This window comes from Eublepharis macularius, chromosome 10 (genome assembly GCF_028583425.1).
Source record: "Eublepharis macularius isolate TG4126 chromosome 10, MPM_Emac_v1.0, whole genome shotgun sequence".
Lineage (NCBI taxonomy): Eukaryota > Metazoa > Chordata > Lepidosauria > Squamata > Eublepharidae > Eublepharis > Eublepharis macularius.
Genome location: NC_072799.1, coordinates 12,856,760 through 12,882,763, shown reverse-complemented (window position 1 = coordinate 12,882,763; position 26,004 = coordinate 12,856,760). Strand labels below are relative to the sequence as shown.

The window sequence follows — 26,004 nt, the reverse complement described above, 5'->3', positions numbered from 1 at the left end:
TTTGTTGTTCCTAGTAAAAGTTATTATACAAATTGTGGTTTGATTTTGGACTTTGATTTTGGGCCAGCATGGCTGTAAACAACTTTTGTCTTATGACAGAAATTGCCAAGTTTAAAACTCCTACTTAACATCCATACCAATGAGAAACATCACATTAAAAGTGATCCAGAATTCCCTCTGGCTTCTCTGCTTCATTTGTTGAAATTTATGTCACACCATCAAGATTTCCTATGTGGAATCAGATCAACCGAAACAACCAGTTTGGATATGCAGAATTTGTTTTTTTAAAATCCAACATTGTTCTAAGGCTGCACAGCCATATTCTTTAAAACAAATCAGTCAAGTTAAGCAAAATAGTGAAATTTTATTTGCAAAATATCTTGAATTATACAATGTGCAAGAGGTAGATTCGTACTTATTTTTAAAACCAGTATTGAGTTTCAAAAATAAACAATCGATGGTATGATGAGAAAAATTGTACAAATTCCATTTAAAATACCTTGTATAAAGACACTCTCTCGTGGGAAACTCACTCAACAAATTAAACTGGAGCATGCTTAGGGAGCAATCCTAAATATGCCTATTCAGAAGGAAGTCCTATGTTATTCAATAGGGCTTAGTCCTAAGAAAGTGCCCTTAGAATTGCTGCCTTATTTAAACAGATTTTGGCCATGATCCTGAATCTTATTTGTACATTCCTCTGAAATCTATACATATCATTTGTTTTTAAGGCGTCTTAAAGACAAAGGTGTACATTGATTTATGCTCCTGTCGGATTGGATTCATGAATCCATTTGTACAATACAATCTTTACAAGTTAACATACAGATGTCGGTATCCTTAGCAAACTGTGACCATAAAGCACTAATCTGCAAGTTTACAAACTCTTGTAGACAAATTGGCAATAACAGTGTGATGTTCTGAACAGAAACGCACTCAGCTTTCGAGTTTTCTTTACAGAGACTCAGTTTTAGCTGTAAAGGATATTTGACCAAAGAGAGATTCTATTCAGGTGGAAGGGTAAAAAACAAACTCTGCAGTGGTGGCTGCTAAAGATGAATCCTGCCAGAGTCATGGTCCTTTAATTATGACTTTCCCAGTTCATCTTACTTTGATCTATCAGTAATGATATTAGTAAAACTAGGTATATTGACAGAGTCATTTCTGAAGATTCTTGAAGAAATAAGGGACGACATTGTCTTACCGTTTAAGAACTACAGAAAATACAAAAAAGCTGTGTAATTATACTATCAATACAAAATGTGCATACAACATGAAAACATATTTTAATACAAAACATGACATACAAGTATAAATATATAAAGTTCAACCATCATGGCTTTAGTTTTTGAAGAGGTTCTTCGTTTCATTAAGAGATTTGGGCTTCTTTTTCTAGCGGGGGGTAGTCTTCAATTTCAGCGTTAAACAGCTCTACAAGAAAGGGAAACAACAGTGCGTCATTAGAATGTAATTCAAAGTCTAGCACTACGAACTGAACTATCTATACCTACATATTGTAAATTTTTCTCTGTGTCATCCAAATATGCTACAGTAAACAAATGTCTTAAATGTTTCTCATTATACTTGAAATCTGGTACAACTATTACATCACCTCATGTATGTGCTATTTAATGTTTATTGTTATTGTTACTTTTATATAACTAATAAAATCTGGTTATTAAAAAAAAAAGAATGTAATTCAAAGCATTTAGAGAGCAAAATCAAAAAGAGTCCAGTAGCACCTTTAAGACTAACCAATTTTATTGTAGCATAAGCTTTCGAGAATCAAGTTCTCTTCGTCAGATGCGTGGTACAGACACATCTGACGAAGAGAACTTGATTCTCGAAAGCTTATGCTACAATAAAATTGGTTAGTTTTAAAGGTGCTACTGGACTCTTTTTGATTTTGCTACCACAGACTAACACGGCTAACTCCTCTGCATCTATGACCATGGAAAACATTAGAGAGCAACTCTGAAGGCCTTTTTTAAAAATGCTGGCAGAAAGGAAGTATATCAAGATGGGTAGCCAAGTTAGTCTGTAGCAGTAGAAAAGAGTCCAGCAGCACCTATAAGACTAACAAAATTTGTGTTAGGATATGAGCTTTTGTGAGTCACAGCTCACTTCTTCAGATACTTCTTCACTTCTGAACAAGTGAGCTGTGACTCATGAAAGCTCATACCTTACCACAAATTTTCTTAGTCTTCTAGGCGCTACTGGACTCTTGTTCTTTTCTACTGCAGAAAAAGGAAGAAAACTGAGGTGAAACTGGCTCAAGAGCACAATCAGTGATCCCTGGATTTTTGTCCAAGACAGAAAAGGCACCACTAGAGAGGGCGGAGGATCACAGAAAGTTGTGCTTTCTCCCCACATCCGGTCCCAAATCAAGGATGCTTGCTCTTCAGGTGAGAATGAAGTTCTCACAATGACGTATGAAATCTCCCACCTACCAATCACTCACTCCCCACTGACTCTTCTTTCCCCAAACTGCTCCACTGCGCCTTCTAACTCCATGTCTCACTGTCTTCTCCATACCACTCATCCACACCCAGACTATTACCTCATTGCAATTGTGGACCGGGACCAGCATATCTGCGGGACCATCTCTCCCCATATGTGCCCCAGAGGACATTACGAACAGGTAATAAGCAACTGTTGGTGCTCCCTGGCCCCATGGAGGCCCACCTAGCATCAACCAGAGCCAGGGCCTTTTTCAGCCCTGGCTCCAACCTGCCGGAACTCTCTGTCGAATGAGACCAGGGCCTGGCGGGATTTATTATCCTTTCGCCGGGCCTGTAAGACAGAGATGTTCTGCCAGGCGTATGGTTGAGGCTGGGCTTGGCCTCCACCGGCCAAATAGAGGAGATTGGATCCCTTCCCGATCAGATGCATCCACCATCTAGCTTTTTATACTTTTAAATGGTAGCTTAGGTTACCAAGTACTGCTCTATTTTATACTATGTTGTTTTATATTGTTATTTAAACTGTTTTAATATAATTTCTATTGTAAATGTTTTTATCATACTGTAATCTGCCCTTAGCCTGCTTGTGCAAGGAAGGCAGAATATAAATCGACAAAAGAAAATAAATAAATCCATAAAATGAAACCATCGCTGCCCCAACTCTCCTAGATCCACTGAGGCCAAGAAAGAATGAACCGTTTGGCAGGCTGAACCTTCAGGTGGCTTGTTTCACATTGTGGCACCTTGTTCTGTACCTTCACTGTGATCCAGCTGAGGCCGATAGGACAAGAAGAGCCAGGAGAGACCAACGAGGAGTGCTACTACTAGATTGACCACAATCCAGGGCTGAAGAATCTTTTCCTCTGCACCTGAGGTCCTGAAAATAAATAGTACACGTACTTAAAGACAAGCTAGACGTGACAGTGGCATTCACATTTGCACATAGAATGCCCACAATCATGGAAAAAGTGGGGGGGGGGGATCTGATTTTAAATGGGGAGCATGAGTGAGAAATGCTGGACTATCCCTATGCTGGCCGGTCACTTCTCTGAAGCCTCTTTTCCCAAATGCTTTTCACCCAATCAGGATCACTTCCAGTATCAGAGCTTGGATGAAAAGAAAAAAAATATTCTGTTGTTGGGTCTTGGTGGTGGGCGGGGGGGGGGGGGTTGCCATTCCTTCCCACAGAAATCTTTAGTATAAGGTGAAAGATCTATGTGATTGGAGTATTTGTATACATGAATATAATTGTTGATACTTGTGTACAGGGGACATTTCGTAGAAAAAGAGCTGGAGGAACTCATTAGCACAACTCATTAGCATATATCATGCCCCTTGACATCACCAGAAGTGTATCATTAGCATAACTGATTTGCATATGCCACATACCCCGACATGACCTATCCTGGCTGTTTTGGACCAAATCCTGGCCATTCAGGGCCGAAATTGGGCCCAAAATGGCAAAAAGGGGCTGAAAATGGCCAAAAAGGGGCCCAAAATGGTCAGGATCGGGCCGCTGCTGAGCAGGAGAGTGATCCACCACCCGTCAGAGGCCCAATCCAGGCCGAAACGGGCCCAAATGGCTGAGAGTCAGGTGGGCGGGGCCACCTGTCGTGACCTATTTGGGGAACTGCCAGAACTGTGTTCTTGTGCGTTCCCCCTCGAAATGAGCCCTGCTTGTGTATATTATTCACCTATTTATGTTGGATTGTTTTACGTGTTTTTTTTAAAAAATACATTTTTATTGGATAGGTTGAAAAACGTAATCACTTCAATATCTCTTTCTCCTACAAAATACATATTCATCCCAACCCACCCTTCCCCTCCCCTCACTTCAGACCTCCAACAGCACTTATACCCTTTAATTCATACAATATTCCCAATAATTCTATTATTTTCCCTACTCTTCAAAGGTAAAGTTACAATCAGTATAAAATTCAACAAATTACATGATACTCATCAAAAATTGTCCATAGACCACAATTGGTCTTTTACATCCCAATTCTTTTCCAGGTAATCTTTAAATTTTTTCCAGTCCATCAAAAAATCATTTGAATTGTTATTGTTGTTCAGTTATTTAAATTAAGTAAAACTTGGGGAAAAAGTCATTTGAACTTTGTTCTTTTAACTTTCTAGTTAGTTTATCCATTTCCACCATATACAAAAGTTTTTGTATCCATTCATCAACTTCTGGTATCTTGTCTTGCTTCCAATATTACGCATACAACAATCTTGCAGCTATAATCATATACCATAATAATGTTCTGTCCTTCATATTTACAGTTTCCATATTAAGTCCTAACAAAAACACTTCTGGATTTTCCTGCAAATTACACTTCAAAACTTTTAATATTTCAACATGAATAGAAGACCAGAATTGTTTTGCCTTATCGCAAGTCCACCACATATGGTAAAAAGAACCTTCATGTTCCTGACATTTCCAACACTTATTTGACATAGCATTATTCATATTTGCTAATTTTTTTGGCGTTAGATACCATCTATACACCATTTTATAACAAGTCTCTTTCAAATTAATACAGATATTTTCAAAGCATTTTTCCATAGATACTCCATGATTCCATTGTAATCTCTTTATTAAAATTCAATGCCCATCGATTGTTTTATGTGTTTGGATTGTAATGGCCTTTGGCCATAGACAATAAACTCTACTACTACTACTACTACTACTGCCATTCCTTCCCCCCAGTTTCTATTGTGTTCATTAACAGATAGCAGGCAGGTACTTAAGGATAAAAGACAATACTAAATAAGCAATTTTGTGTGTTCAGATTTATATCCCATCTTATACATCTGCTGTGTGTATACATATTAGATGTGTATGAATGATGAATAGATCTGAACACATCAGTGACACCTAGGCTCAGCTCCCTGCTCGCTGGTTGACGTTGAGCTAGTGACCCACACTCCACTTAACCCCCTTCATCGAGATGTGGGAAAGCAGAATAGGATTATACTATGATGACTACTGCAAGTTCCTTTAAGGGTAGGATACACATTTATTTTATTTATCTGCTTAATTTATACCTCACTGTCCTCCCCAAAGGGAACTCAAAAGCAGTTCACATCATTCTCCTCTCCTCCATTTTATCTTCACAACGATCTTTGAATTAGGTTAGGCTGAGAAAATGTGACCACCCAAAGGTCATCCAGCAAGCTTCCGTGGCAGGGCAGGGATTTGAACCTGGCTCTCCCAGATCCTAGTAAGATGCTCTAACCACTACACCACACTGGCTCTTTGGTAAGCAGTAATGTTAATGAAATTATCCTAAACAAGAATCTTGCGAATTTAAAAAGTGTGCATTAAAACATGTGTGACTGCAAGGAACACCCGATTAAAGCTCTTCACAGTGTATTCCCATTAGGAGCACACATTAGTGAATTGTATCCCTGACTCTATGAAGACTGCATGAGAGACACAATCTGCTGCAGCAGCCATACATTCTCAGATAACCAAAACTGCATTTTGTTAACGTTGGCTAAATTGTTTAAAAAGAGGGGAATGTTGTCCCCTGCCCTTTCCCCTCTCTCCCTCCTGTGTAGGTGCGAGGGGGGGGGACTATTGTTTGGTGAAGACCTTCATCTTGGGGATTGAAATCTGTATTTTATTATTGTATGTTTTTAGCTGGATTTTAACTTGTATCTCATTTTTGATGTAAGCGACCCTGAGCTCGCTTGCAGGGAGGGTGAGATGATGATGATGATGATAATAAAGAGCTTCCAATGACAGTATACTGCCTACCATGATAATGTAATACCAAAACACATTATAATATTGCTGCAATTAAATCAGCGTATATTTATATCCCTGTCGCTCCTTGAACGATAAATATATTAGTGCTTGGCTCAACAGTAGTTGAGGGTCAGGAGGACAGGGTTTCATTTGGTTCTGATTTAAAGGTATACAATATCCGGCATGTTAACAGTCATTTGATGCAAAGAGTGTTATAAAGCCACTCACATCTTGTGCCAGAAAGCTGCTTTTTACAAATCTAGAGGAGCAAATACTGCTCACCCTAAGGATCTTTCTCGGCCCATGAAATACCAAATTTCTCAAAGTAGAGAGTGGGGAGACAGAACCAAATCTAGGGAAACTCAAAAAACCAACCAGCTGATATGATCCCGTTCTATATATATATAAAATGGGGTTTGCAAGAGAGCAATATTGAGGATGTTCAGCCTGATGGGATTACAACAATACAGTACATCACAAACCAAGCAACAGTTAATAATTATCTGCTGCTGTCACAGATAGGTTGATCTTTGGAAAGGAGAATAAATCCTACCACAAGCTGCCGTTCTCTGAAGGCGGCGTGTACAGGTTGATTCTGTCACCCGTCATCTGCTGGCTCAGTGACAAGACGAGTGCTGCAAAGTACACTGAGGAAAATCCATGAAATCAGTACCATCCATCGACATTTCATAAGCACAGCGTCAATGAAACTATCGCACCCACATATGACCGCTGTCTTCCAAATTCTGTAATCAGCTACATTTCACTCTTCAGCTGTACAAAAAAAGATACCCCCCCACCTCCCTATACAAAAACCTGAACTTTCTAATCGTCCACCAAAATCACCAGATGTTCTGTGTCAGGAAATACACATCATCTGGCTGTTCGTATTCTTTCGGATATTTCCCACACGTTCATATCAGGGAACAAGCAACCCATCTCTACTGTCTTTTAAAGGAACGTCAATGATAATGACATCATTCGTTTTTGCAGAAACAACAGCTTTTATCTGAGGAGGCCTGCTCCAGTGACTTTCCCACCTCTCCCTCCTAAAGAGCACCCCAGATTTGGGGCAGGGGGAAGGGGGGCAAAATGAAGGTTTGCAGTAGAAAAGCGGAAATCTCTGGAAATCACACACCACCACCAACTCCGATAATAAAAATAATAATCAGAATTGGACAGTAGGATACAAGTTATTTATTTATTACATTTCTATACTGCTCTCCCTGTCGGACGGGCTCAGGGCGGTGTAACAACATACAATTTATAACATACAGTTTAAAACAATAAAAACAGTATAAATAAGCATTTAAAAACATTATCCATGTGCAGTAAAATTTCTCGGATGGCGGATGTAAGTGTCACACTTTATGAGCTCCTGCATGGGTGGTGGACGGTCTTCAGTGGTATGGCCGGCAAGAGGACAGCCTAGCCCCCACCAAATGCCTGGCGGAACATCTCCGTCTTGTGGAAAGATAACAAATCCAGCCGGGCCCTAGTCTCCGCAGGCAGAGAGTTCCACCAGGTCGGAGCCAGGACTGAAAAGGCCCTGGCTCTGGTAGAGGCTAGACAGACCTCCCTGGGGCCAAGGACCATCAGCAACTGCTTATTAGCTGATCGAAGCGACCTCTGAGGAACATATGGGGAGAGGCGGTCCCGAAGGTATTTGTTGGCTTCCCCAGATGGTACAGCACAATTAAGAATATTTTAAAGAAGAAAGTCCTACTTTAATTTGGCAGCGATAACGCAGCCCACATCAAGGCCTTTCCCAGCATTTAATAATCAAGCAGTACTCACGGAGAGAGGCAATTGCTGCTGGGTCCAGAGTCAGAAAGCTCCGTAGTGCTAGGGATGCTTTAGCCAAGTCAATCCTGAAAAGCGAATTGGAAATGGAATTGCTTACATATATAATTTTATATATATATATATATATATATAAAAAATGTATCTATATAATTTTATTGATTTCCCATAAAGATTACATAGATATAGAATTACATGGATAATTAAACATTAACTAAACGGAAATATGAGCTATTGGTTAATAAGCACTACAGCACAGAGTGGAGAAAGAATCCAACTATAAATAAACGATTGCATCAGTGAGTCAAGATAACAATTACCTCAAAATCAGTGAGTCAGACACAGACGGACCATAAATAACAAATACCTCAGCTTTCAGTGAGTTAGACTATAAAATATTTTAAATCTTCAGTGAATCTAACACAGCCTAACAAAATGTGTTTGTTTAAAATATTCATTAGCCACCTTTCTACTTTGCAGGAATTCAAGGCGGCTTACAAAATAAATAAAACAGCAATCGTAAAAGGAATAAAAACAAAATTTAAAAGCACAGTTTGAGACAGCTAGTAGACAAAATTAATTAAAAACATTCCTAAATAAAAGTGTCTTCAGCTGCCTCCAGAAAACCAGCAATGGAGAGAGAAGCCACTTCCAAGGTATGTTTACTCAAAGAAAAGAGGGAGGGAGCCAGCAGCAGGGACAGAATGCAAACACTGCAAAAGGGGGGGGGGGGCTGCCACAAGCTAATTGTCCTCTTGCACTTCTGGTCTGGAGACCTAACAGATCCAAGAGCCTTCATCCATGAGTCATGATGAACACACTGTCACAAAGCAACACCTGGGCCGTTTCCACACTACTTACCTTCATCCAGAATGCTGCGGAATGCTGCAAAAAACCCATGGAAGATACAGTCTTCTCACGTGACTTTTGCACGATGTCACGCAAAACTCGCACAAGATGATGCTATCTTCCACGTTTTTTTTGCAACGTTCTGGATGAAGGTAGGTAGTGTGGAAACGGCCCTGGTGTCTTTTGCATGCTCCAAGTGAGATATGCACGGAAGTGTCATTGTTTCTGAGATTTAAAGACATCCCACCGACATCTCTGATTAGAGAAAAGACTTTGGATAAATATTTAACTATATGGAAACCTCTTACTGACTTTATGTTTGAAATAGAATGAGAAGAATTAATGATATGCACTTTTGAAGGTTAGGAAGAAAGGAGAGAGAGTTAAGTGTTAAAGTTAAATTTAGTTTAGAATAAAGATCAGCTTTTGCTTGCTTCAAATGGAACTTGTTATATATTCCTACGAATGAATTTTTCCTTCTCTTTCTTTCTCTTTTATTCTCGTTAACTTCTGTTCCTTTTTGTGTTTTGTATACTTGTGTCTTTTTCATTTCCTTTCTTAATGGTATGTTTTATAATTATGCTGAAATTTTCAATAAAAAAGTTATTATAAAAAAAAAAAAGACATCCCACCTTTTGTCCACGATCGGAACTCCTTTATGATGGGCACCTACCATTTCCCACCACAGAGAAGGGATGCCCAATAAGTTAGGGATCATAGTTGGAGAAGTTGGGTGGAGTTTTCACAGGCTTCCTAGACAAAGCGCCGCCATTAAATGAAGGGCCGCGTCAGAGACACACATGTTGGCAGAATTTTTGGGAAATGTGCTTGATAAAGAAAAAGGTGTATGAATTGTGGACAAGAATGCAAACAATGGGAGGGGGGATCACTAAGGAGTATTAGGGGACCACCACTACAGCAATTACATAGAAGCAGAAGTCCCTGAACTCCCAATCAAATGAGCTGTTGTGTTAGTCAATATGTAGCAGTTATTTCATCAGTACAGTGTCATGCTCTATACCAGTTTAATTTTGTATCACTCAAGCAGAAATACAGATCAAGTGTCATCAGGGTAACTAAGAACCACCTTTGGCAGATGTGGAACAACAGCGTCACTTAAAGCTGACACAGCTGGGAAACGAGTGCTGAATCCACACACCTGTGGAGCACCCCAGCCTTACGCTAAATGTCCGCTAAACACCCGGAAGTGTAGAGTCTTTCTAGCACGATTTCTGAATCGCGCTAGAAAGACGCTACACTTCCGGGGGTTTAGCGAACATTTAGCGCAACGCTGGGATGCTCCGCGGGTGTGTGGATTCAGCCAAGAAAACTGGGCACAACAGGGATGTACCTGTAAGTACAGCTACATTTACCTAAAGAGCAGGCTTCTAGTTGTTTTTATTGTTTTAATGCTGCACTCTAAAATGCTATGGAACACAGCTTATTTACATATCTACCAGTAAACATTTAACATTTTTGGTACATACAGTTTATTTTCCCTGCATAGATGACTTTGGAAGGAAACCATAAGCTGCACCACAACACTGGAGGAACGTATGAAAACTTTACCGATCGAAAGCTGAAACTGTGCAAATGGCAAGAAGAAGGTAAAGGAGACTCTGCGCAGGATAAGCCAATGTCTTATATTGCTCCAGCAAGTTGGAGGCAGCGGACCGCTGGTTCCCTGCCAGAACGTAAATCACAATGATGTTCCAGACGGCATAGCCCGCGAGGAAGCCGTGAGTAAAAAGTCCAACCACCCTAAACGGATGAAAAAAAAATTAGACAAAGTTTAAGCTGGTATAAACTTTTCAGAGTTAAATGATCAGCATGTCAAAAGGTAGAAAAACTATTTATGACCTTGTTCTGATGTTTCCATCTTAAATAAAATTTGTATCATCTCTTAGTCAAGAATACCAAAAGGAAACTCTTTTCCATCTGCCTTTTCCTCCGTGTACATGCACGAGCACATACACACCTTTGCCCTGGTCAGCAAAGGAGCACGAGGCCGCCCCCTGCATCCAAGATGCTATTTTCCTTTCTAGAGAAACACTGATGTGACTATTCCCCCCCCCCCCCGCCCAATGAGGAAAGTTATGGTTTGGGGTGGAGGTTTGCTTTTGGGAAGGAACAGAGGAACCATTTCCACACCCGAGCACTGCAGACCTGCTCTGAGACACTAAATTTTATGGCTGGCTCCACCTACCAAGCCTGTCAACAAGATCAATTGAGAAATATATGGAAGTGCTGTCGTAAGTCCAATAAATTCTAAATTAAGTACGTAAATGTATTTGTGTAAAGTAACATCAAGTCACAGTCAATCTATTGCAACCCCATAGATTTTCAAGGCAAGAGACAGACACAAGTGGTTTGCCACTGTCTGCTTCTGCCGAGCAACCCTGAGATTCCTTGGTGGTCCCCCATCCAAATACCAACTAGGGCCGACCCTGCCTAGCTTCTAAAATCCTAATAAGATCGGGCTCACTTGAGTCAGGGCAAATGTAAAAAATATCCTTTAACGAATATACTATAGGTGGTGGCAGAGACTGCCATCAAGTCACAGCAGACTTATGGCAACCCCTGGTGGGCTTTTCATGGCAAGAGACTAACAGAGGGGGTTTGCCATTGCCTGCCTCTGCAACCCTGGCCTTCGCTGGAGGTCTCCCATCCAATTACTAACCAAGGCTGAACCATCTTAGCTTCTGAGATCCAATGATATCAGCTATCCAGGTCAGGGCATACTATAGGTACAACAAAATAATTATAACGTATGTCATTATTTTGTTACACTTCTTGTATATTTATTAAAGATTTCTGACTTTAGATTAAAAGGTACTGGATTTATAATTTAGTGCTTACATATATACCTCAACTTCTCTTGTTTTTACTGTTTCTAGGTTGGTTACATGCTTCTCCCCCCTTTTTGGTGGCTTGTTTGGCCACGAAGCTGCAATTTGGGGACTGGTAGGTCCCAAAGACTTAACTTTTTCAAGTTTCTTCCATAAACCTGCCTTTCCCTGCTTTAAACTATTAAAATGTTAGCCCAACAGACTATGAGGAATAAGTAATTTTAACTTCAAAAGAAGGAACCATGGTGAATTTCATCCATTTCAACCACCTTCCCACCTCAAATGGATGCTGTCCCAGCAGGACTAATCTCGTACCTAAAACCATGGTGAACCGAGAGTGCCACATCTTTGGTGGTCCAAGAAGCCTTCACGTCCAGAAACAAATCAATGTTTTCCGTGGTTTTGATCAAATCATTGCGGTCAGCTGCCTGGAAACGCCCTTATGAGAGAAGCAGAAGATTCCGTTACTACTTTTCCTATGAAAAGAATGTTGGGGTTGCCAACTCCAGTTTGGGAGATTCCTGGAGATTTGGGAGTATAGACAGCTTGAAAAGGGGATCAGATAGATTCACAAAGGACAGGCCTATCAGAGGCCACAAGCCATGGTAACTAAAGGGATCCTCCACATTCAGAGGCAGTCAACCTCTGAATACTGGTGCCAGGAGGCAACTTCAGGGGAAGGCCTCCGCCTCTATGCCCTGTTGTTGGCACTCCGGGTTAGCCACTGTGCATCAGGATGCTAGACTTGATGGACCATTGCTCTGATCCAACAGGGCCCTTCTTAGGTTCTTACAAGGGATCTGAGCAGGGTATAATGTCACGGAGTCAGTCCACCCTCCCAAGCAGCCACTTTCTTCAGGGGAACTGATCCCCGCGATCCGGTGATCAATTATCATTCTGGGAGGTCTCCAGGCCCTTTCAAAGGTTGGCAACCCTAAAACGTGTGCAGGGCTAATTATTACTGGTTCTCGATTGCACTGGGAGGCTTTTTGCCAAGAAAATCCCATAAAGGATTTCGCTGTTTTTCTTTGCAGAGCCACTCCCCTCCACTACCACACCAAGGGTACAATCTTATGCTCATTTATTTGTAAATCCCACAGAACAAAGTGGAGCTTGTATAAATAAATATGCACAGAGTAAAAGTAAGATTTTAAAGAAAATGTGGTTTTGTTGCTTCCTTTACGAAGAGGGGAGGCAGACCAAAGGAATCCTGCAAGCATCTACTGCGGAGGCAGGAACAGGACTGACTTGGGTGAGGAAAGTGAGGTGGTGGATGGGAGGGAGGTGCCAGGCATTCGTAAACTCTACCATCTCAGCTTTGAGGGCTTATCCTCAGCGCAGCCGATAGAAATCCCAGACCAGCTGCTTGCCTACATAAGAACACAAAAGCCCTGCTAGATTAGACTTATGCGCCATCTAGTCCATCATCCTGTCTCATACACAGCGAGTAAGCAGTTGTTCTTGACGGCCAACACCAGGGCACAGAGCTCGAGGCCTTCCCCTGATGTTGCCTCCTGGCACTGAGATCCAGTTGTTTATTGAATTTACAAATTCAATGCTTCTTCTAAGACTTCCATCCATTCCCGTTTATGATAACTACTGCACAATTGTATTTGTGATGGCAGGCAGATGCGACACTCTGGCATTGACAGCTCAATTACGCTTGTTTGCCGGCACAGGACTAATCTACCTGTTATCTGTGTGCTTGCATGAGTGTTTGGTAAACAGTCCATCTCTCCAAAGCCACAGGATTGTGACTACATCCATTCAAGGACAGCAGTGTCTCGAAATACTACCAGTAATACTGCTATTCAATGTGACACCCAAGTCAACGACATGATATACTCCAGCAGCAGCAGCAGCCCTGTCCAGTGAGTGTCAAAGTGTGCGTTGATGGCCACCTGGCCAAAATCCTGCTGAACGAGGGCAGGATTTTTATTATATTCCAACCATTTTTATGCTGCCCTATCCACTAACTTAGGGCCCCCAAGGTGGTGAACAATCGAAAACATTAAAGCCAGCTTTGTATATGTAAAAACAAGTAAAAGCAACAACCAACCAACCAATGGGGAACTACTTAATCTCTTGGTAGAGGGAGTTCGAAAGTTTTGGTGCCACTGCCAAAAAAAACCCTTTCTTGGGTTGTCACCTGTCTAGCATCAGATAGCGGGGGCACCTGAAGAAGGGCCTCCATGACTGGAGTGGCTGGGCAGGTTCCGATGGGCTGGACTATACAACAAAACAGGCCATACCTAAGTCTCCAAAATCTTACCTGTTCCAGATTATGATCTACCTAAAAGCACCTTTTGTAGCATGCTCGTTCCTTTTTTTAAAAAATATCACATGATATCGAAAGACTAACATAATTACTTACTATTTTTTTCAACAAACACCTTGCTAATAGGCTGGCTAACACCGACGGGAGCAGAAAAGACAGGATGTTGTTCAGAGCTTCTGACTTGCTCCTCTTCAATTATATCCTCTTCCTCCACGCCTAATTCATTGGCATTTTCGGCTGCCCGAGTTTTCCTGTCATTATAAAAGGAGAAACGGGGTGGGGGGCAGGTGGGAGGACAGCAGTAATTCTCCCCTTTGGGACTGAGGGAATCTCTGTGCATCATGGAAACGGCCACACTGTGCTGCAATGTGGCCCAACTGCTGAGGAGCTCGACCTCAGTCACAGGCATAATCAAGGGCTGTATTGCAGTAATACAAATGGCATTTCCTCGCAGGGGGACAAATCTCTCCCAATTCAGCTTGCCAGGCCACATGGAATTCTAGGATGGGACAAATCTGTTCTCCTTCGACTCTAAAAGCAAAAGGGTGTGTGGGTGTGGGTATGTATGGGGCATGTATTTCTTAATTCAAGTTTTGTGCAAAGTGCACATTCAGCTCATTTTTCTTGCAATCCTCAACTCATTTTGGAGTAATTTCTATTAAAACATACAAGGACTTGCTTCCAAGTAAACAGCTACCTTATCCATTGCTGCATTTTTACCCCAACCTTCCTCTAAGGGGCTCAGGGTGGAGTATGTGGTTGTCCTCTACTGCCTTTTGCTTAGTTTTATTTTAAGCGCTTAGATCAGGGGTGGGCAAATCACGGCCCGCGGGCCACATGCGGCCCACTACAGAGGTTTTTGTGGCCTGCCAAGACAGTCAGAAAAATCCACCTTGAACCGAGATTTCCTTCCCATGCGCGATATGAAATTAGCACAATAAATTGAATAAAACTACCACTATTTTATTTAATTTATATTTATTGATTTTTATGATACAATTTATACCTTTTCTGAAATGCAAAGTTAACTAATGAATGCAATCATTTTAAAAGGTGCGGCCCTCCGCTAACCTCCGCTCCCACAAAGTGGCCCCCGAGCCAAAACAATTGCCCACCCCTGGCTTAGATGATGAAAGTGTTCAAAAAAGGATTTATCATAAGCATCTAGTGTGCAGGAGAGTTGGTAGACACATCCAAAGCCCACTCCAGCCAGAAATCAATTAACAACAGAACCTGGGATGGGTGAGCAGGCTAGGCTGGCCCCCCCACTTCAGGATGTCCTGCATTGCGCTCTAAGGCTCCTTCCGATGCTAGCAATCTGTGGCTTTCAACGGGTCTATTCTCATGCTTCCTGGGTTGTAATCAATGTCTCATATTCTGAAAATATTTGAAGTGGGGCTTAAACATGTTGCAATAAATTCTGGCAGCACTGCTAGAGCAACTGCAAGATAGCAGCTAGAAGCTAACCTATGAACCCCAAAGCCCCTGCCATGAGTGCTGTTTGGTGAATCACTCTCCTTTAGCATCATGCCCAGTGTGGGGATAACTAAGACTACCTGTGAGTCGGGACACCAAGATCATGTGTGGCGTAGCGCTTTGAATCATTACAATGCGATCATATTCAAAGAGCAAATGAATAGTGAAGGACTGAAATGAAATACATGGTCTAAGGCTTTCATGGTCAGAGAATGATGGTTGTTGTGGATTTTCCGGGCTGTATAGCCATGGTCTTGGCATTGTAGTTCCTGACGTTTCGCCTGCAGCTGTGACTGGCATCTTCAGAGGTGTGAGAGATCTCTGTCTTTTGGTGCTACACCTCTGAAGACGCCAGCCACAGCTGCAGGCGAAACGTCAGGAACTACAATGCCAAGACCACGGCTATACAGCCCGGAAAACCCACAACAACCATCGACTGGAATGAAAGTTTATTCAGATGTAACATAGATCCAGAGGAGTTAGCTGTGTTAGTTTGTAGTGGCAAAATAGAAAAGAGTCCAGTAGCACCTTTAAGACTAATCAACTTTACTGTAGCATAAGCTTTCAAGAATCACAGTTCTGACTAATCTGACAAAGAGAACTGTGATTCTCGAAAGCTGTGAACTGTGATTCTTGAAACTCTGATGAAGAGAACTGTGATTCTCGAAAGCTTATGCTACAGTAAAGTTGGTTAGTCTTAAAGGTGCTACTGGAATCTTTTCCAGATGTAACAGTGTCAAATAGAAATAATAAACTTTATCATGCAATATTTTGGGGGGAAATGGGAGCCAAACTGCAAACCCTTACTTGACTTTTTTCCGAGGTTTACGAGTTAGAATTTCTTCAACTGGCTGAGGATCCAAGCCGTTTCCATTCTGCTTGGTGAAGGAAGTCTCCGATTCTGAATGTTTAAAAAGAAAAAAAAAATGACTATCGCTAACACAAGCCAGCAATACAATTTGTGCAAAAGGAAATGCTGGAGAGACAAAGCATTCTTTCTGGAATTCCAACATTAAATAGTTAATTTGGATATATTTAGTAACACATCCCCAGAGGCCTTAACTTTAGAGCCTTTTTTATTTACTGCAGTAATAAAACTGGAAATATTCCATTAAATCCTGCATTTATTTGTTTATGAAATTCCTCTGCCATCTTTCCTGAGTCCTGCTCAAGGCAGCTTACAGTTCCAATGATAAATTATGAATCAAGCCATTCAAATAAATCCAGAGACATAAAAACTGCATAAAACTAGACCACAGAGCAGCAGCAGAACTTAAAGCAGCTGGGGCAAAGAGTGAGCGTAAAAAGCTGGAAAGATTAAAAAAACCAATTAAAAGAAATGTTTTGGCCTGGAACCTAGAAGACAATAAGAAAGGTAATTAATCAAGAAGTCTTGCAAAGAAATCACTCAAGAAAATTACAGTTTATATCCGCCAGTGTCAACCAGAGACTTCTCAGTCACAAGCACTTTCTCTTGTTGTGCCTGAGAATTTGCAGGAGATCAGAAGATTAGAGACCACCAATGCTTGCTGATTCTATGGATAGAGAACATCAGTGTCTTATCAAAAGAGAAGCATGATTTCAGTGTGGAAATGACACCTGAAAAAAATATTGTCGTAATTACTCTCATTGGTGGAAGGAAAAGTGGAAGGCAGTAGGAAAAGAGGAAGTCCTAAAACGAGATGGCTTGACTCAGTAAAAGAAACCACGTCCTCTAGTTTGCAAAGACCTTTTCAAGTCTGTTAACGATAGGATGTTTTGGAGATCTTTCATTTACGCTGGAGGCAACTTGATGGCACATAATGCACACTCCCATCGGCCCTGCTGCCACAGACCAACTAATCAAGGCACTGAACACGCACCACAGAGTTAAGCAACTAAACATTTCTGCCCATTCTCTGGAGGTGACCAAAACCATTCTCCCATCTACAGTGATTCTATTGTCTGTTCTGAAAGCAAGAATCGCGGATAGACCAGGATCTGATGCAGATTCTCTTTCCAAAGAGAATTTGGTGGTCATTAGTTTTTAGGTTAGCAAAGATGTAACTCATAGCCACACGGCACAGACGTATTACTGACCTCCCCTGTCCCGCCAAATCCCCATTCTGGCCACTACACAACTCTGATTTATTTTGCTAAATATATTATCTGCTTGAATTCTGTTGTGCAAATATCCACATACCTGGAAGCAACTTCTTCTTTTTGCGTTTCCTCTGAGTCGCAATATCCTGCGCCTCAGGAGACAGAGGGTCTCTTCTTTCAAATGGCTGGCGTACAGCTGCTGGAACAATACTATCTAAAAGAACAGAATCCAAGAATCACTCGAGTCCGCACCATAACAAAGTAGTTGCTGAGTTATCCATGTAAAATATGCATGATTCATTTTATTTCTTACCTATTTGTTGGACTATCCAAACACTTGTTACCTTGCTAAGTATTTACCAGACATATTTACCAGACATATTGCGGTTCCTAAGGTAAGGGGTTATGACACTTGAGCAGAACGCTGCATCAAAAACTAGCACACAGAGACCAAAACGGAAAAGATTTCCTTAGGCACGCAATATTGGGACCTCCAGGTGGTTTTGGAGATCTTTCATTCACAGAGTCGCCATACGTTGGAGGCAACTTGATGGCACATAATGCACACTTCCATCGGCAGCAGGACAAAAGTAAGCAGAGTCCCTAGAACCTGTGCCGGAAGCTGCTCTCAAAGTTCCTACAAGTTTCAGAAGTGGGTTTGTTATGGGGCAGGGAGGAAGAGCTCTTTTTAGAAGGTGGGCCGAGCTCGGCCTGCTGCATGCAGGAAAACTCCACTATCAAGCCCTTTTGATTAAAAATGTTCAAAGAAAAACCATCAGTAAGTTAACCATATTTATTATCCAGAACGGTCTGTCCTGGAGGTAAGTGCAGTCCCTCTGGAAGTGCAAGTTCACAGTCTGGGGATACAGTTTTGTAGTTGGGGGGTACTGCAAGATCCTAACTTACGCTTTGGCCAATGTGCCAGCTACGACCATTTCTTGAAAATCATGACCTAGCCACAACCATCCACTCTCTGATCACAACCAGGTTAAATTACCATAACTTGTTATGTTGAGGCTGCCTCTGAAAACTGTCCAGAAGCTTCAGGAGGTTCAGGGTGCCAGGGCTGGTTGCTGTCCGTGTTTGCAAAGACAAGATTGTTCTATCCCTGTGCTGAAGGATCTGTGCTGGATGCCTGTTTCCAAGCTCAGTTCCAAGCGTGAAGGCCAAAATGGCCTGGGAACAGGGTGTCCAAAGGGCCATCCTCCTGCACTATCCTGCTTGCTAGTTAAAATCCTCATCTCAAAACAGGTGGTCAGGCAGGGAGCAACTAAAGGCAGGGTCTTCTCAGTAGTGGCACCCATTTCTGGAGATCTGCCTGGAGCGTACCCTGTTGGCATTCAGGCATCAGCTCAAAAATGGTTGCCCCGTTTTTTAATGTTCACCTTTCAGTCGATTATTGAGTTTATGGCCCAGATACCATTTTTTAACCATGGTTTTGACTTACTTTTATCCTGCTCCGATGTCCCCATGCTGTCCTTTTTGCCTGCTAGATCTAATGGTTTTCTTGCTGACTTGGCTAGCTTTATTTGGATATGATTATTTAACTTTTAAAACTTTTTTAAAAAAATTCAGTGAGCTCCTGCCAGGCAGCTTTCTGGCAAGGTACAGTGTATAAATCTAAATAAATAAATACTATGGCCGACACAACAGAGCTGTGGATCTGACTGAAGATGTTTGGTGTCTGTCTTGCAAATGGGTTTACAGAGATCAAAGAATTCACTGCAGTTATCAACAGAAGCTTTGCAGCTGGTTGCCACATTTCCCTGCCTTCCAACTGCAGGAAATCTGATTTCTGGAGTCTCAGGGCTGTAAGAGGAGGGTGGAGCCGTGCTTACTAAGGATGGGGGCAACTTTGCCCACTTCCCCCTCTTCACTGCAGCCCCTCAACCTCCAAAGCGGTGAAGTCCACATGGATCCTCACTTTCCTGGGATCAGAACACACTTCTGGAGAGAGGGGAACGTGTGGCAAAACCTTCACTTGCCATTCCCTTCAACCGACAGCTCAGTCTGTCCAGCGCAATCCAATCCCAGATACTTGTGTGGGAAAGCAAATACGATTTTGAGATTATTTGGGACACCAGGGGTTTTCCAGAAAGTAACTGTATTTCACTTGTTTGTGGAGGTGTCTCCTGACATAATGTTTCAGAAATGGGCATTCCACATGGGGGATACTAGCCTGCTGTTTCTCCACGTGTAAGCCAACGTAGTTAAGTAATGATTTCATTCCTCTGCCAGCTGCTATAGCTTCATAGTGAGGAAGACTGGAAGGAATTTCGATTAATGGACTCTTTTTGATTTTGCTACTACAGACTAACACGGCTAACTCCTCTGGATTAATGGTTAGTTAAGCTGAGATTCTGGCAGTAGGCACACGGACAAGGCATCATATAATCCAGGCCAACTGAAGCAATGAGGAATTATCACGTAAAGCCTATGTTATAAGCTCAAGCACGGTTTGTGCTCTTCCATCCTCCTTTCCCTGTATTGCTCTTGACCAAACCAGCTTCTTACCTAATGAATTTATTCCCTTAGCCTTTTTTCTTTTGGAGTGACCAAGAGGAATTTCATCTAGAATAAAGGAAAAACAAATGTATATCCCATGAAAGAATTTCATTTCAACTGAGCTTTCACAGGAGGATGGGATAAGAATCTAAGTAAAAAACGGACACTGAGGATTGTGTCCAAGCGCCACCCAGAATGCGCTTGAAGATGTCCTCTTTTGGTTGTTGTGGGTTTTCCAGGCTGTATTGCCGTGGTCTTGGCATTGTAGTTCCTGACGTTTCGCCAGCAGCTGTGGCTGGCATCTTCAGAGGTGTAGCACCAAAAGACAGAGATCTCTCAGTGTCACAGTGTGGAAAAGATGTAGGTCATTTGTATCTACTCAGGAGGGGTGGGGTTGAGCTGAGTCATCCTGTAAGAGTTTCCCAGGGTGTGGAATGCTAATGGCGGGAGGCTTCACTGTATCCTGAGGTTCTTTTGCATATGGATTGGTACTTGATGTGCTAATCTTCTCTGCAGGGCTATTGTCGGGTGTGGAGTGTTTTGTTGGCCTGGTGTTTTTCAGAACTGGAAACCATGCTCTGTTCATTCTTAAGGTTTCTTCTTTCCTGTTGAAGTTTTGCTTATGCTTGTGAATTTCAATGGCTTCCCTGTGCAGTCTGACAAAGTAGTTGGAAGTGTTGTCCAGTATTTTGGTGTCCTGGAATATGATACTGTGCCCTGTTTGCGTTAGGCTATGTTCAGCCACTGCTGATTTTTCAGGTTGTCCAAGTCTGCAGTGTCTTTCATGTTCTTTTATTCTTGTCTGGATGCTACGCTTTGTGGTCCCGATGTAAACTTGTCCACAGCTGCAGGGTATACGGTATACTCCTGCAGAGGTGAGGGGGTCTCTACTGTCTTTTGCTGATCGTAGCATCTGTTGTATTTTTCGGGTGGGTCTGAATACTGCTTGAAGGTTATGCTTTTTCATAAGCTTTCCCATCTGATCAGTAATTCCTTTGATATATGGCAAAAACACTTTTCCTGTAGGAGACTGTTTTTCCTTGGTTGTTTGATTCATCCTGGGTTTGATTGCTCTTCAGATTTCATGCTACACCTCTGAAGATGCCAGCCGCAGCTGCTGGCGAAACATCAGGAACTACAATGCCAAGACCACGGCAATACAGCCCGGAAAACCCACAACAACCATCGTGCTCCAGCCGTGAAAGCCTTCGACAATACATGTCCTCTTTTGTTTGTTTAAAACATGTCTATGCCACCTTTCCTCCCAAATAGAATCCCCGAAACCATAAACATTAAATCATTAAAACTACTCAACATGAAAACAGTATTTAAATTAAGTAAATATAAAACAAACAATTCAGTACAAATAAATAAACAACACAGTCAGAAAGAGGATCAATTAAGTTATGCCGGACAAAAAAAGTCCTCACTCTTTAGAAGACAGTACAGAGAGATTAATCTTCTAAAGTTTCAGCACCCTGAAAAAGAAGGCCCTTTTCTTGGGTTGTCATTCATTTATCTTCAAATGGTGGGGGCACCTGAAGCAGGGCCTCCAAAGATAATCAGAGTGGATAGGCAGGTTCATATGGGAGAAGGCAGGGGCTGAGAGAGCTCTGAGAGAGCTGTGATTGACCCAAGGTCATCCAGTTGGCTTTAAGTGGAAGAGTGGGGAATCAAAACTGGTTCTCCAGATTAGAGTCTTGCCGCTCTTTGACCACTACCCTAAACTGGCTCCAAGATTTTGCTATCTATCCTGGTGGGGAACTTTTGAGTTATACATTTAAAGACAAATAAAACCATGTCATTCACTTCTCCAATGAGGAAATATGTTTTTAAGCAATGCAAAATATATTTTAATTAAGTGCATTTATTCTAATATCTAAAAATTAGTATGTTACATGCTCGAACTACAAATGATTTGACGACACAAATTAAAAATTCGAGCAACTTCTGAAAACCATGTTGTGTGGCTTTTCCAATACCTTGTCCCTTTGCTTAGCTGTTTATTTAAGGCAGTTGGTATGAGATAACAAATAGACAATTAAACAATGAATAAACTCACCCTGGATTCCACTTGTCATCAAAACATGTTTAAAATCAAAGTGAAAAAAGAAAGAAAGAATGAGTATTAAGTTAAGAACAAATGGCAACCAAAAATGTTAAAACTCTCACATTTGGAGTAAGGTTTTCTTTAAACAGCTCCCCTAATATCTTGACTTATGACATTTCCCAACAAATCATTTAATCTTACCTTGGTACTGGTGGAAGGATACGGGGCGGACACTGAAACAAGAACCAAAATATGTTTTAGTACATTAAACACAGGTAGCCTGTCCTTAGTATAAGGAAATAATTGATTGACTATTTAAAATATCACATGCTGCTCAATCTGATCATGCCATTAGGCAAAATGAAAGCATAAGCACCTTGAATGCAAGACTTGCAAAAGAAAAGTGTTTCTCTTTACCGGGCTCACTAAAGGACAGCGTACACACCCAGCAAGACGCTTTAAGAATGAGATTACAGAATCAGATTACCTATAGTAAAGAAAAGTAAACTGTTTTCCAAAAGTCAGACAAAAAGCATCTTTCAAAAAAAGAGAAACTTTTAAGGAAACCAGGCTTACCACTTGTTTCTTGCCCATATTGCAATCAAGATTCTGTATAGCCTAAAACAATCCCCTATACCAACAGTGACCCACGTTAATTCCATACTAAAAATAAACCTCCAATGCCCAGGATTAGCTAGAAGTTACTGTGTCACCTGATTAAGGCCCTGATGGTGTTTTCACTGAGGTCCAATGTGGTTTCTGATTTGCTACAGAAGCAATTAAGCGGCTTCTTACAGTGAGATCCCAAGCAGAGTTACTCCAATCTAAGACCATTGAAATCAGCGCCTCCTATTCAAATCCTGACGCACCTGCCAACAGTAACACTCTCCAGTGCTCATGGCAGTGAAAAATGTGGCAATAACTCTGGCAGAATTCTACATTCTAACTGTTGGTTTATGACAGCCAGTCTCTTGTGTAGTGGTTAAGAGCGGCAGGACTCTAATCTGGAGAACCAGGTTTGATTCCGCCCTCCTCCACTTGAAGCCAGCTGGGTGACCTTGGGTCAGTCACAGCTCTTCCAGAGCTCTCTCAGCCCCTGCCTTCTCCCATATGAACCTGTGAGAAGGTTCACTGTACAATTTTTTTTCTGGCCATATTGCTGCAAACCTCTTGAAGGGGTTCTTTTGACGCTGCAAGAATCACATTGGGATGTTGGGATTTCAGTCCAGTGGCCCCTTAGAGCCCAACAAGATTTTCAGGATATGAGCTTTCGTGAGTTAAAGCTCCCTTCTTCAGATCTGCAGGATTTGAGTCCAGTGGCATCTTAAGAAACCCACAAGGTTTTTCAGGGTATGAGCTTTAGAGAGTCAGAGTTCCTTTCTTCAGATCTACAGGATTTGAGTCCCGTTAGATACCAACAAGATTTGTAGAGTAGAAACTTTTTGAGAGTCCAAGCTCCCTTCTTCACATACTTTTGAGAGCTACAAGTGATGCCTGACGCAGGTTGGACACTTGTCAGCTTCCCTCAAGTTTTGATGGGAAATGTAGGCGTCCTGGTCTTGCAGCTTGGCTCTCCGACTGCTGTCCAATGGACTTTTCAACTGTCACTTGTCCAACATTCCGCCAAGCTGCCTACATTTCCCATCAAAACTTGAGGGAAGCTGACAAGTGTCCAACTAGTGTCAGGCGTCACTTGTAGTTTGGCTCTGACTCTCAAAAAGCTCATGTCCTGAAAACCTTGTTGGTCTCTACGGTGCCACTGAACTCAAGTCATCTACTGCAGACCAACAGGGCCACCCGCCTGGAACTATCTTCCTTGGAATATGATTCCAACGTGCCAGTAAGGCAGTGGTGGGTGCCCTGTTTGCAACGGTTGCGTTTCTGCAGCAGTTGGCTGGCTCCTACAAGGAATTCAGCTGGCATCTAAAGCTGCCTTGAACTATATGGAAAGGCAAGGAAGGAATGCTTTAATAAATATTAAAAATAAAGTGGATGCATATGCAGCAGCAATATTTGAAAACAACAACTGGTCCCACATGCAAACCATCTAGCAGGACCAGTGCTGAGCAATACAAGCCGTCTGCCACAACTCAACTATTGATAGGTAAACAGGCCCCTCAGGTGGGATTCAAATGTCCACAGACTGAAGAGATTCAGCTTCCACCTCAGCCTGTACATTTTTAGGTCAGCTCCAACCCTGCAAAATGAACCCCACAACACAAGTTACTACAGTCACGAGAAAGAAGCCAACGTATCAAAGACAGCTCAGGTAGTAAGCACTTCTGAAAAGAAAAATCCATGCTTAAAGAGGATTGCTTAGAAAAATCCTAATGTGCTAAAGGACGTCCCACCCCAAGCACCAGCACCCCCTCCCATAACAAAGAGTTCTCTTCCTAATTCTCAAGAGGGACAGCAAAACGGCACACAGCAGCCATCCAGGGCTCCACAACGTTTCCCAGCTCCCTCACCGGGCGGACGTTTTCCATGCTGTATACTGCCTGAAGGAACTGGAAACTGCAGTCTTGAAAGTGCTAGTGGGCTTGAACGTTGCTCATTCTGTAAAACAGCCACACAAGAGGCTCCCAGTCTCCAAGGCGCTGCTCAAAACAGAGAGGGAAGGGGTGGAATAGCAGAGAAGCCATTTCCGGGTGGAGGAAAAAAAGAGGAGAGGATATTCGCCTGTGCTCCTAACGCCCTCTGCTGGTCTATAAAGCTTCCACCGCTTGAGTCCCAAATAAATGCACAGGGGTTGCAGTTTGCAAATGTATGGGTAGGGTCTCAGGAGCTGTAGCCCACTAAAGCTTGTACCACAATAAATCAAACAGAATTTACAGTGCCGTGAGACTAATACTGTTGCTTCATTTGCAGTTACTTGCCTAGCCTTGAGATAAGGTGGGTGTGTGCGTTTAGGTTTGCCTTGGTTTGCAGACAGAAACCTAAGAAACAGCGGGATGCTTTAAAATGGGGAAAAGAGAATCTGTCAAATGACTGGGAAGCCCTACAGCAGTCAGAAGGAATTTTTTAGCCTTTAAGAATTTCTTAGCCTTTTAAGATGGAAAAAAGATGGCACTTTGTTAATTTGTTTTATTATTTGTATATTGATTTTAGTTCTTGTTTTTATCGATTTTAACTGTTCACCGCCCACAGCCCCTGGGGATGGGCGGTATATAAATTGAATAAATAAATAAATAAATAAATAAAAAGACCTTGCTGCTTCATCTACCTAGCGAATGCATTTAAGATTTCAGCTTCTAATAATAATAAATAATAACAACATTCGATTTATATACCGCCCCTTCAGGATGACTTAACACCCACTCAGAACAGTTTACAAAGTATGTCATTATTATCCCTGCAACAAAACACCCTGTGAGGTAGGTGGGGCTGAGAGAGCTAGAAGCTGTGACTGACCCGAGGTCACCCAGCTGGCTTCAAGTGGAGGAGTGGGGAATCAAACCCGGCTCTCCACATTAGAGTCCCGTGCTCTTAACCACTAAACCAAACTGGCTCTCTGTTGCTATTGTGATTTACGGGAAATACAGATCCTGAAATAGTTTGGGCACAAGATGAAAGCAAGAAGAATACCTGGTTCCTTTACAGATTAGAATGTTGCTTCCTATACATTTTTGGCCTTTTACCTTTCCTGTAAAGGGCTCTGGTGATTCTAAAAACAAAATTATTAACAAATTAACTCATAAAACCTCCGTGATAACTTAATGGCCACCGTGTCTGTACCAGTACATTCTTACCCAAGACTGAAATAAGACACTGATAGCCCATAAAGGAAAATGACTTTTTTCCTATCTAAGGTAACCAGACAGAATCACCCTTTTAAACACAGATTAATGTAAAATGTGACTCAGGAGCAATCCATACTGTACTTTGCAGGTGATGCT

General features: G+C 41.9%; 1 protein-coding gene across 1 annotated transcript; it reads right to left on the bottom strand.

The window, feature by feature from the left end:
* Positions 1 to 402: 402 nt before the first annotated feature.
* On the bottom strand, positions 403 to 22,139 carry TMEM237 (transmembrane protein 237). The gene is made up of 11 exons (XM_054990067.1): positions 22,121 to 22,139; positions 20,068 to 20,124; positions 17,654 to 17,767; positions 16,279 to 16,372; positions 14,092 to 14,246; positions 12,033 to 12,156; positions 10,438 to 10,629; positions 8,014 to 8,087; positions 6,770 to 6,863; positions 3,218 to 3,339; positions 403 to 1,431 (listed from the first exon to the last, which is right to left on the bottom strand). The coding sequence occupies exons 1-11, from the start codon at positions 22,137 to 22,139 to the stop codon at positions 1,370 to 1,372; spliced, it is 1,107 nt and encodes a 368-aa protein (XP_054846042.1). The 3' UTR covers positions 403 to 1,369.
* Positions 22,140 to 26,004: the final 3,865 nt, after the last annotated feature.